This window comes from Natrix helvetica (genome assembly GCF_964273705.1).
Source record: "Natrix helvetica genome assembly, chromosome: 3".
NCBI lineage: Eukaryota > Metazoa > Chordata > Lepidosauria > Squamata > Natricidae > Natrix > Natrix helvetica.
Window position 1 is genome coordinate 105,180,470 of NC_138549.1, and position 12,841 is coordinate 105,193,310.

Below are 12,841 nucleotides of genomic sequence, written 5' to 3' on the forward strand. Positions count from 1 at the left end.
CTGACGACCTTGGGCCTGCTTGAGAGATTTCCCTCGCCTTAAGGGCAATCTGTCAGTTTTCTTTCCACTATGATATGTGACTGAGTGCAATTAATTTCAATCTTGCCCACAAGCAAAGAGTTACATCCTTCGGCAAGCCTGCAAGCACAACTAGAGAAATTCCTGGTCTTCCATCTCTCTGACCCACCGAGGCTCTAGTGCTGTTGCAACTGCTGCTGTATTGTTGTTGCATTGCTGGAAATCACTACGATTCAACTAGCATCCCTCCTCTGAAACAGAAATCATTTTGAAACCATGCTGCCCTTTTTCTTGATTGCGAGCCTAGCTGATTTGATTCTTAATGACCCACTCTTAATTGCAGATAAATGGTTTGTAACATCCAGTCAGACACACACACACACACACACACACACACACACACACACACACACACTTATAAATGCTTGTTTCTGATTCTAATAATCTGTGAGTGCTTGCCAGCCAAGCAGAGCTGGCTAAGTATTATATTTTAGCTTTCCCTTGATCAGAGCTGCAGTGTGGGATTATGTTTATATCTTCATGAAAACTGTCTGCTCTGAATCCTGATCATTGCCAAACAGACTGGAGTCCATTTAATGTCCCTTCAGTAAACAGTGAGAATATATTTAAAAGTATTTATTTTATATAGCAATTAAATAAAATCACAAGACTGCTGAGTAGGAAGTTGGTATGTATCAATGTAATCAATGTTTACTCATTAGACTTAACATTCTTTCCATTTAGAAAACACATCTTTTGTAACATGCCTGCAGAGAGTCACATCTGCAACATCTGTTCAATGCATTGGCAGAGCCAAAGAAAAATTACTGGTTACAGTAATTCTCAGACCTTATTATACTTATATTTCTTACACTCAAATGCATTTTCAGTATTTGAGTACTGAACCAATAGGTTTGAAATCTGTACAAAAGAGAAAATCTACGCACAGATACGCATGATGATGTATAGTAACAGTCCATTATCTTTTAAGAAATTATCATGTAGGAAAGCTAAATTCAGAACAAGGTTTAAAAACATTAAAGGATGTGTTATACCATCCCAATTAAAAGCTCTTTGATTGTCGTTTTGCTTGATGGATTGAAATGCTTTCTGATACAGTAAGAAAATCTAACACCATTGTTAATGACTGCAGTGACATCTATTGGAAAGGCAGCATTTTAACTTTAGAGCTATGCTGGATCAGACTAAAAGCCAATATCACATTCCCATTGTGATCAACAAGAAACCACGCCACCTTTTTTGCTGGTATTGGCAAATTAATTTGGCCTGCATTTTTCCTGAAAGGAATCTATTGTTTTAATTGTGTAATAGGAACTTTCGATTAAAATTGGGCAGAAAATTAGAGAAAAAGGGCAAACAGAAACAGATTCACTATTTTGTGTCTTTGTCTATTTTGCAAACTGATTCATAAACTATGAAGCGTAAACATGTGCCTTAAATAACTTTACTTAAAGCAGACAGAGTCACTCCTCTCTAGTACACACAAGCAAGTGATATTCAGAGACATGCTATGGGGGTCTTTGATGCTCTCTGAACACTGTTTTCTTGCAGATGTTTCACTATCCAGATAGTAATATGATCAGTACATATCTGGGCACTGATGATGTTACCTAGTTGGGTAATGAAAGATCTGCAAGAAAACAACCAACTTCAAACACCAAGAACTCTACAGTTTACCCTTACAAATATTCTCTTCTATTAGAGACATGCTGTTTTTGATACTGGAAATATTAAACAACTATTACTAACAGCTACTGCAGTTTAAACCTCAATAGCCAGCCTTCTCAATTACACAAGGGCTCTGCAAGAGATTGCTAGGGGTTCCATGAGAAATTGTGGCCAATAAACAGACAAAGAGAAAAACACTGCTTTTTAAACTTTGTGCACCAAGTGCCCAAAGTTTAAAAAGCAATGTTTATTTTTGCATCAATAGGCATTATTATGTGCTGCAATTCAGTTCCAAGCAACTACTTTGCCATTGTTGCAAACGTTATACAATTTTGATTGCGTAGGTCACATAGAAATTGTATTGTGAAATGTTCATATTTTTGGGGAGATTTTTAGGCAGGGGTTCCCTGAGATCTGATAATTATTTCAAAAATTTCCCCAGGGAAATGGGTTGAGAAAGGTTGCCCTTTAAGCTTATTTAATTCCTTTTAAAGCTATCCAGATTGGTAACCTTCTCCAGATCTTTGCTAGCTTAATAAAGGATTGTGTAAAAAGATGCAAACTATTCAAGGAGAGAATCAATCTAAAATTTAGAAATTTCCTGACAATTAGAAGAATTAATCAGTGGAACAGCTTGCTTCCAGAAGTTGTGGGTATTGTATCACTGGAGGTTGTTAAGAAGAGATTTGACAACCATTTGTCTGAAGTGATGTAGAGGCTTCTGCTGGAGCAGGGAGTTGGACTAGAAGATCTCCAAGGTTCCTTCCAACTCTGTTATTCTGTTATGTACACATAGTCCTTAACTTACAGCCACAACTAAGTCCAAAAATTTATGCTGCTACGCAAGACAGTTGTAAAGTGAGTTTTGTCCCATTTCACAACCTTTCTTGCCACAGTTGTTGCTAAGTTAGTAACATGTTTGTTAAGAGAATTTGGTTTTTCCCATTGACTTTGCTTGTCATAAGCTAACTGGGAGGGTTAAAATAGTGATCACACGAGCTGGAGAAACTATTACCCTCATAAATACATTATAGAAATGTTTTATTTACATATTTGTATGGAGTATATAAATATTATATGTAACATATTTATATAATATATAAAATACAATCATGACATTTCAAAATGAATCACATGTAAAAAAATGATTATGGTCAGAGATCCTTGGTATTTCCAGAACTACTTACCCTTATGCATAGTTAAACAGTTTACTGAGAAGTGGCATATTCACAATCTCTGTCTTAACTACATTTTGTCCACACTTCCTGAAAAAAGGATCTAAAATATTATGGCATTAAGGAACTTTTCCCCATTCACTTCTAATAATTATCTAGATCTTTTGGTAGTTTAACAAGGGACTATGTAGGAAGAGGTTTCTTCCTCTTATTTCTGAAGTGTTTTCCCGCATTCTTTCCCATCGGAATTCAAGATTCTTATATTCCGGCAAAAAAATTCAATTCTATAAATATGGTGATCACAAGCAGCTTTTCCCTAGGTAAGAGCCCCAAAGAAGAATTCTGAATGTAGCAATTCAACAGATCTAATAATACTTCATAATTTACCCTCTGTAAAAGCATTTCCTTCCTCTTCATCCTCTTCCTCTTCAGTCTCATCCGAGCTGGACTTTCTTGCTCCTTTGTAAGGTGGTGGCAATTTCATGGGTGGTGGAATTCCACTTTTCTTCTAAAAAGAAAAAAAATAGCCTTTCATATTATGCCTATAAATTTCAGATAGTTCTGATAAGGAATCCATTATATATGTGTAGTTTATAAATGCTGTTTTCAATCTAGTTTCATAGACTCTGGGCTTCTTTTGAATAAACCTCACATTTTTGTCCACATAAAAAAAAAGATTGATTTTATATTAGCTTGTTAGAAGCAAGGAATACTAAGATGCTAATGTCTCCTCATACCAAAGCAACGATGATAATATAAGCACTTAACTGACAACATAAATGGAAAAATACAATTTTCACCAAGGACCAGAATGCTTCATAAAATAAATCTACAGCTTTCAAGGCATTACGGGGAAAAAAAAAAGCTTATAAAGCTCCATCAAACATTACAGACTACGCTATTTTCAATATTACCTCTGGTTAACAAGTGATATATCATAAAACTCACAATAAAATCTCATTACCTCACATAAATAAAGGCATTTTCGATAATGATGCATATAGTGGTACATATCACCCTAAAGAAGGAGAACTGGAGTACTCCAGTAGCCACAGCAAAGCATCTGTTTCTCAGGCTTGAGTCGTTTGTGAGCTGTCCTGTAGGGCTGAATTAGCTCAACTACGATCACATTGCTAAAGGCAAATGCATTTTAGTAAACAAACAGTGAGTGCCAAATGTCACGAGACCAACACAAATGGCTTGAAAAATGCTGCTTTATAGTCATGAGCCATGGTTTTGCATGTCATTTTTAGAAAGGTTATTATTTTTTCTACAATACTATATTACTATAGTAAGAGTATAGCAGTAAAAAAAAAGACATTTGCAAATACAGAGTTGCAATCTTATGCAAACAATCGACATTTATTGTAAAAGCCTGCCTTTTGAATGTGGGATGGAAATAAAATGAAAAATTGCAATAGGCAATAAAAAGGGCAGTTGAAACGGAAAGCGATTGCAAATCAGGATAAAATAAGTTTCATCTTGTTAAGACAAAAATAGCATCAAAATAAAGAGAATAAAAACAAGCTCCCACAATTTAGGTAGGGGAGGAAACCAATCAGCACTCTAATCCAAACTATCCTTCTTACCGGTAAGTTTAGGAGTTGAAAAGCAATTAATTAAATGGGTTCAGGAATTCTAAAGACAAAAGTGAAAACCTCTATCACAGGGGTGTCCAAACTTGGGAACTTTAAGACTTGTGGACTTCAACTCCCAGAATTCCCCAGCCAGCCATGCTGGGAGTTGAAGTCCACAAGTCTTAAAGTTCCCAGGTTTGGACACCCCTGCTCTATCATATTGAATTCTAATGTAATTATTTATTTTTATCTATCCCATTAGTATTACTTTATAAATAATTCAAGACAGCAACATAGATAATCCTTCCTTCTCCTGTTTTCCCCACAACAACAACCCTGTGAGGTGGGTTGCCTGAAAGAAAGGGATTGGCCCCGAAGTCAGTCAGTCAGCTTTCTGTTGATTATAGTATATGAACTATAATGGTTGGTTCCTACTGGTTCGGCTGAACTGCTAGTGGTTTGGTGGCCTGGATCGCTGGAACCGGCAGCGACTCAGGCCTGCCACGTCCCCGAACTGGTTCCCCAGGCAGTGCCATAGGCTCCACCATCTTGGTTTTTCAGTTTTTTTAATTTTAATGTATTTATCCACTTAATATTTTAATTGTTTATTATGACGTATTTTGATATGGACTGTACACCGCCCCGAGTCCCTTTCGGGAGAGGGGGCGGTCTATAAGCGCTAAGAAATAAATAAATAATAAATAATAAATAATTACATTGCACATGCACGCGCACCATGCGCACGAGTGAACCGGCCGCAGTGCCTTTCAGAACCCACCCCTGAGATGAACAAACCATATACAACCAATTTCCTCTTGGCTGTTATTTTACTTCCCAGCCTAATGTCCAGCTGCAATTTCCTTCTTGTTCCCCATCAAATGCTCAGCAGATCTAACCCTGATTGACTTCAACCTTGTGTTGCTGCTTGCTGTGGCAACAGCTGTTACTGAGGACAATACAAATTAATCTCCAATGAGTCAATCCGCTCAGTTTGGATGCAGCTCTGTTTTGTTTTCACTTTAACCTTTATCTGAATACTATTTTCATATGCGCTATGAAGATGATTATATTATGTTGCCCTTCTTGGAGTATGCTGTGTTGTTTAAATCCACTGAATCCACTAAATCCAGTCTTCAGAGTTCAGAAGAAAAAAATAATTCTTTTCCTGACTCAGCTTCCTCTCTAGGAAATGTCATCTATGCTTTCAACTCAGCCATAATCAAGGTTTTACCCTACTCTATGGAAATAACCAGCCCAGAACATAATTCTATGGTCAATATCTACACAATAATCTATTGAACCATCATTTTAATGACATTTCCCCTATTTGTCATTCTCCAGCTGACCAAATCCAACATTATCTGGAATACGGTGGGGGAAATTACATCCTATTTATATTCGATATCATTATTTCCAGAAGTCATGTATTCCATTAGCTTTTGAACAACACCAATTTACATGATTAGTACTTTAGGGACAGAATCCTTCATGTAGAAAAGAAACTATTACCCATACAACTACTTTTCTGTGTTACAAAGGCCGAAATACTGCATAATTTAGCACTACAATCTCTGCCCAGGGACTCATGCAGGGCAGTATTTGAGTTTTATTTACAGGGGGAAAATCTGTTGAGTACTACCTTCACAATGAAATGGCTGTTAAAACTAACCGGTGATCTGCATTATTTCAGAGACATGATATATAGCCAGTTCAATGACAAGTGGTATTTCTTCAACAAACACACAAATAAATAATTTCTATATGGTGGCCCCCATACAGACAGTCTCAAGAGCACAGCTCCAGGAGTCAGTCTACACAGGTATGTTTATGCCATTAATGGCTGAATATGCATGCATGCCTTGGAAAGAACCTCCCTGCAAAAATGTGTAATCAATTACCTCCAGGGTGATTAAGCACTCTTCCTGATGTCAGAAAAAGCTTATTGTGATGACACCACAATATTAGTATTAAAGGAGAAGAAAAGGGACATCCTATAACTTAAAACGTATACCTTGAGCTTGAGAAAATCTACATAAACATTTAAGGTAAAATTTTCTGTGTCCAACTCTAGGGCTCAGTGTTGGTCTCCATTTCTTGGATGAAGGAGTCAGTGTTGTCCAAAGACATTTTCCATGATCATGTGATCAGCATGGATATATGTCAAAGGCACATGGAATGCTGTTACCTTCCCACTGAAGTGGTACCTGTTAATCTACTCGCATTTGCATGCTTTTGAATTGCTAGATAGGCAGGAGCTAGAGCAGGAAAGGGATGCCATTCCGTTGTGCAGGGCCTGGGTCTCAAAACTGGGCCATCAGCTTTCCAACTGACAAGTTCAGCATCTTTAACCGCTGAGTCATTCCAAAAAAGGGAACTTCTCTACAATAGGCATCAAACAAAGTCTTGAGATAAACCTTTCCACAGGCAGTAATGGTTGAGCTCCAACTTCTAGCATTTAAGATTAGAAGTACAGTTACAACCTTTTGTTTAGTGACCGCTCCGAAGTACACCACCACTGAAAAATGTAATTTATGACCATTTTTCATGCTTAGGACCATTACAGTATCCCCATAGTCAGGTGATCAAAACTCAGACACTTGGCAACTGGCTCGTATTTATTAGGGTTACAGTGTCCTAGAGTCATGTGATCATCTTTTATGACCTTCTGACAAGTCAATGGGGAAGCCAGATTCCCTTTACAACCATGTCAGTACCTTAACAAGTGCCCTGATTCACTTAACAACTCTGGCAAGAAAGGTCATCAAATGGGGCAAAACTCACCAAACAACTATCTCACGTAGCAACCGGAATTTTGAGTTCAATTGTTGTTATAAGTTAAAGACAGCCTGCAATCAACTCACAAATATGTCTGGAAGACAAAAAGCTACAATTGTAAAGAGGAAGAAAAATAGGAGAATTGTTAAGAATATATTTCCTTGGCTCCTCTAGGACATCTGGATGAGCATCTTGAGAAGAATGTATTAGAGAAGGAGGAAGGTCCTTAGAAGTCAGTTGGAGTCACCCAAATGAAAATCATGCAAGGGATTAAGCTATTGTCAGCAGATTTTGCATAACCAAAGCTGTCTTGCTATTAGAGTGGCTGAATTATTTGCAAACATCACGATCAGAAGGCAATTCAAGATAGTTCAAGTGGAGTAACACAAACACTAGAAAACAATTAGAAAAGAAGCCAATGCCCAGATTTATATTTGTCAGGTTGTTGAATGAAGGATATCCAGGTAAGGATTGTTTCCTTATTGCCTAGCACCTTTGCCTCAACTTTCCAACCTGCAGTGTTCTGGGTAAGTAGCAGGTGTTGTCAGACTCCTAGCTCCTCCCAGCTTTCTTTCTGTAGGAGGTACAGAGACCAAGATTTTCATATTCTCAAAAAATAGCTCCTCCAAAGGACTCAAAAGTCTTGGAAGAATGGTACTCTGTTTCTCTAGGCATAAACATTTAGATACAAAAAAAAGCTGCAATACGCTACTAATGGTCTGTCTGCATTAGGCTACTAATGGCCTGTTCCTCATAAAGTGTATTGTATTGCCCATTTTGCTTGCAGCAAACTAGAGTTTGGAGTCATCAACGTGATGAAAGTCTATGGTTGACCTCACAGAAAAGTAGAGTGGAAAAATACTGCTGTTGATCCTACTGTCAACGTTGTGGCCCACCAGCGGCCAGCAGAGCTGGCAGCAGAATCAGACAGTGAGGAGGTGGGGAGGAACATGGGCCAGTCCTGGGGACTGAGGAAAGCTCAGATGAGAGCTCTCTGTCGGAGGCAGAGAGAGAGTTAGACAGCAGTGAAGAAGAGGAACAGCACTGGAGCCTGTTTCCAGTGTGCGCATGCGCAGAGCTGCCAGAAGACAAGAACAACTAAGAAAACAGGGTCAACTTAGGAGTAAAGCCACACCTTGGAGGTGATTGGCACCTCCCACAGGAAACAAAAGAGGGGCATATGGGGAATGGGCTTTTGCAGGAAACAATTTGTTCATTCGGTCGTTTCAAGTGGAAAGTTCTGTTTGTGACTATAAGAGACTCTGTCCAAGCTTTGCCTTGCCCTGCATTTGGAAACTAGTTATTTGGCAACTTTCCAAACAAGATAAGGTTTGTGTTGATAAACATTCCTCTGAAAGACTGTTTGCTAAGCCTTGCTGACTGTGAATGAAAGGAATTCACAGTCATGTAAATGGAAGAGTTTTGCCAGGACCAAGACTCTGCTTCTTGCTTTTTAAGGAAGCCTAGGTCAGAACAGCCAGAAATGAGAAAGATAAAATGCTCTCTGCTCAAGAGTAGCTCCTTTAAATGCAGATAGTCCTCGACTTACATCCATTTGTTTAGTGTCTAAAGTTACAATGGCACTGAAAAAAGGGACGTATGATCATTTCCACACTTACGACCATTGCAGCATCTCCATGGGACCTAAATTCAGATGCTTGGCAATATTTATGGTGGTTGCATTGTCCCAGGGTCATGTGACCATCTTTTGAGACCTTCTGACAAGCAAAGTCAATGGGGAAGCCAAATTCATTTAACAACCACGTTACTAACTTAACAATTGCAGTGATTCAACAACAGCGGCCAGAAAGATTGTCAAGTGAGGCAAAAAACAACTGTCTTAGCAACAGAAATTGTGGGCTCAGATGTAATTGTAAGTCAAAGACTACCAGTAGTTATACTAGCAATGTCAAACATGTTATTTATTTTCATCCATCATTGCACACTGGTTCAAAATTCAGAAATGGTTTTCCAATCATTTCGACCAAGTTTGGACTATTCAAACTATTTTTAAAAAAGCTTGGGAAAGGAGAGCTCATCCAATCTATATTGCAGCAGTACATTTATTAGTACAGCTCAAGATTTATAAACTAGTATGCAAGCTCCCAAATCCCCAAGAACACCATATCAGGCAAGATGATTAAAAATACAGAAAAAGAGAGGGCGGAAAAATGAAATGTGGCTGTTTAAATCATCCCTGCTCCCAATTAGTCATACAAAGCTAGACACATTCTTCTGAACTTTTCATTTCATACACCATGAAAGTAATAATTTCCATATTTTTTTAAGGGAAACCAAGAGCTCTAAAGGTTCATCCTAGCCTACATTAATTTTCTTATGGAGAGTCAAGAGAGTTCCTCATGTAAATAGCCTTGTGGAAGAAAAGTGATTATCTATCAACAATCAATCAATTATATCATGAGTCATGTTACCTCACAATTTGTTTTTACTTTTGGGGGAATTGAAGATGCAATGCTCTGCAAAAGCAGAGCCAATGACTGCAGCAAAAATCAAGGAACTTGTGAGTAGACTGGTTCCTGGCAACTTCTCTGGATAAAGAGAAGGCAGGAGGTTATCCACATATGATCTGGATGGCTGCTCCTTGCAAGGAGACATAGGATATCAGTTTTCCATGTGTTTGACTGTTGGGAGATGATGAAATCCGTCATTTTGCTCAAAACCTCAGTAGAGCCTTTTAAAGGACATTAAGTTTGCAAACTTTTTTTATCACTTTCAGAAACTACTTTAAAGTTCTATTAGAGTTCTTATTAGAACTTCTATTCAAAGTTCTATTAGGACTTCTATTAGAGTTCTTCAGAATGACAAATTTGAAAAGTCTTCATTGGGTGAGTTTATCTTCAACTCTGAACAAAATATTAATTATAAGCTTAAGAATTTAAGGAATATGAAATAAGCAGTAAAAGCTAAAACATATTTTGATATAAGAAAGTTACAAATGGATTAAAGATCAAGATAAATTTGGAATATTGACTTTTAGGCTAAGATTTTGGAACAAACTATAAAAATAACTTCTTGAAGGATTTCTTGCCATCCTTCTTGTTGCAATAGGAAAAAAAGCATATATGATTTGGTTAACATTGGGACTTTCAAAATGACAAAATATGTTATACTATCATAAATATTAAGAGATTTTTGAAGAATGGAGCTCGAAGTTAGTAACTTCAATATCAGCACTACCACTAAGGCTGTCTTTTTCTATGGATAGGTTGTGTCTAAAAGATGTTAATAAAGGATTGACATATGGATGACAAATTTTATCTGATAATATAAAGTACAGAATCTACAACTACAAATACCGGCCAAGAGAATGATTTGGAAAAGGACGCTATACTGGACATAGAAAAGGAAAGAGAATGACCTGCAATTTTTTTTCTTTTTCAGTCTACAAAAGAAGCTTGTTAAAGCCTTAAAGAAATCTGTGCAATGGGATAAAATAGAGTTGAAGAGAAATAAAATCTTGTGACAATATTTGATTGAATCAAAGATTAAGATTTTTAGAAATAAAAGGAAAAATATATAATTGATTTATTTGATCAGAATTAAAATGGTATTTATTTATTTAGCAACATTCTGACAACTTTTCATGGACTTCATGGAAGGGCTGGCAGAATAAATCCCTTAGAATCTCTAAGTAGCCATAAGATAACTAAGTCCCGCTCTCCTTGAGTGCCATTGACCCTTATGACCCACTCTCCTTGAGTGCCATTGACCCTCTAAGCACTTGCCAACAATTAGTTGAGAAAATTCCTATGCATAAGGTTTTATTAGCAATAAATAAGTTTAATTAAATCTTCATGTGTAGATCTGGTTTTTCATATATGGGCATTATATATTTTATTTTATAACACACACACACACATCTGTCTTTCTTTCTTTTCTGTTTTTATTATATTTTCTTTTTCTTTTTTCCTCATATACTATTTATTCTTTCTTTTCATTCAGCTTTCACTAAGTATAGTTTGTATTAGTTTCGAGTATTGTAATTAAAATTCTTAATAAAAACTTTATTACAAAAATGCAACCAATATGGTTTTACTTTCCTAATGTGAACGATTAGGGAAGTTTAGAATGGACCCATTTCCAGATTAGACCACTCTAGAACATTTAGATTATATCTATTTTAGGCATGAACTATTTCTAGAAAATCCTTCATTCTAACCCACTTAACAAGGGAACAATCTGCCAATGAACTAATTGCCACTTACTTCTAAACAGATACCTGTAATTCTTTATTATTTTTAGTTCACTCACAGGTGACCTATTTCCTCTTTGCTACCGTTGCTATTACTTCTAATGTTATTCGACGCTTACATATAATAGCATAAACAGTAATAAAGATCAGAAGTAAGTTTTATTTATCTTTTCAAAACATGTCAGAAAGTCTACTATCAAATCAAATCAAATTTTATTTGATTAGCCGCAACCCTCTCCCGAAGGACTCGGGGCGGCGTACAGTCAAAAAGATAAAATACACATAGGACACACATACATACGAAAAAACAAGGACAATTACATTTGTGCATGGAGGAGAGTAGACCTGCAAGTGAAAGACAATAAACACAGCTAAAAACACAGTTAAAACACAGTTTAAAATCCCCTAAATAAAATTGCTGAATTAAAAACCCCTCAGGAGCGTAACGAAGTTATGGTTGGGCCAGGCCAGATATTTGAAAAAGGTGGGTCTTGAGCTTAACACGGAAGGAGCGGAGGTCTGTAGTGGTCCTAATATCCGGGGGGAGGTCATTCCACAGGGCTGGGCCCGCCACAGAGAAGGCTCTGCTCCTAGGCGCCGCCCCATGACATTGTCTAGTGGACGGCACCTGGAGAAGTCCCTCTCTGTGCGAGCGAATAGGTCGTAGGGATGTATGGGGCAGAATACGGTCCCGGAGGTAACTAGGTCCTGAGCCATGGAGCGCTTTAAAGATCGTAATCAAAACCTTGAAACGCACTCGATAGACCACAGGAAGCCAGTGCAGCTCGCGCAGGTGTGGTGTCACGTGGGAGTACCTGGTGCTCCCCATAATCACCCGCGCGGCCGCATTATACTACTATATAAGTAAGAATATCATTTGACTTCTTCCATTTAAAGAAAACTTGAATTGTATGTGAGAGACTGCACCTACCTTTTCAGTTTCTTCTGTGTCCTGATCCTGGTCGTCTTTCTTTTTCTTGGGGTTTATTACTGAAACTATCTACAAAATACAAATGTGAATGAATGAATGGATGAAGGTATCCCAACAGAAAAAAAAAGTGTGTGAATGAATCACAATGAAGAGAAAGAGAAAAATGAAAAGAAAGCAAACAAAAACTATTTTAAGAAATAGAGTTATCTAGATGCAGACTGATGCACATCTTTTTTTCCCCTCTTCCACATTGGAAAAACGTGAAAAAGTAAATAAAACTTACCCTTGGAAGAGTTGACAGGCTTTGCACCACAAAAATAATGGGGTTGCCTGCATGTTTGATAGCTTCCACAGCTTCTTCATGAGTAGCATTTTGAAGGTCTATTCCAGATACCTGCAGAGAAATGAGCTCATTTAGATTTACTTCTTCTGTTCCAAATTCTAGAAAAAGATCTCTGTCAGC

General features: G+C 37.4%; 1 protein-coding gene across 1 annotated transcript in view; it reads right to left on the bottom strand.

The window, feature by feature from the left end:
* The window catches only part of PATJ (PATJ crumbs cell polarity complex component), a gene marked incomplete at its 5' end in the record, with an annotated part of 167,151 nt that overhangs the window by 88,600 nt on the left and 65,710 nt on the right, over nucleotides 1-12,841 (bottom strand). Inside the window, 3 exons of the mRNA XM_081949161.1 lie at nucleotides 3,270-3,387; nucleotides 12,379-12,447; nucleotides 12,662-12,772. Of these exons, the coding sequence (XP_081805287.1) occupies nucleotides 3,270-3,387; nucleotides 12,379-12,447; nucleotides 12,662-12,772 (298 nt within the window). The remainder of the gene's footprint in view (nucleotides 1-3,269; nucleotides 3,388-12,378; nucleotides 12,448-12,661; nucleotides 12,773-12,841) is intronic.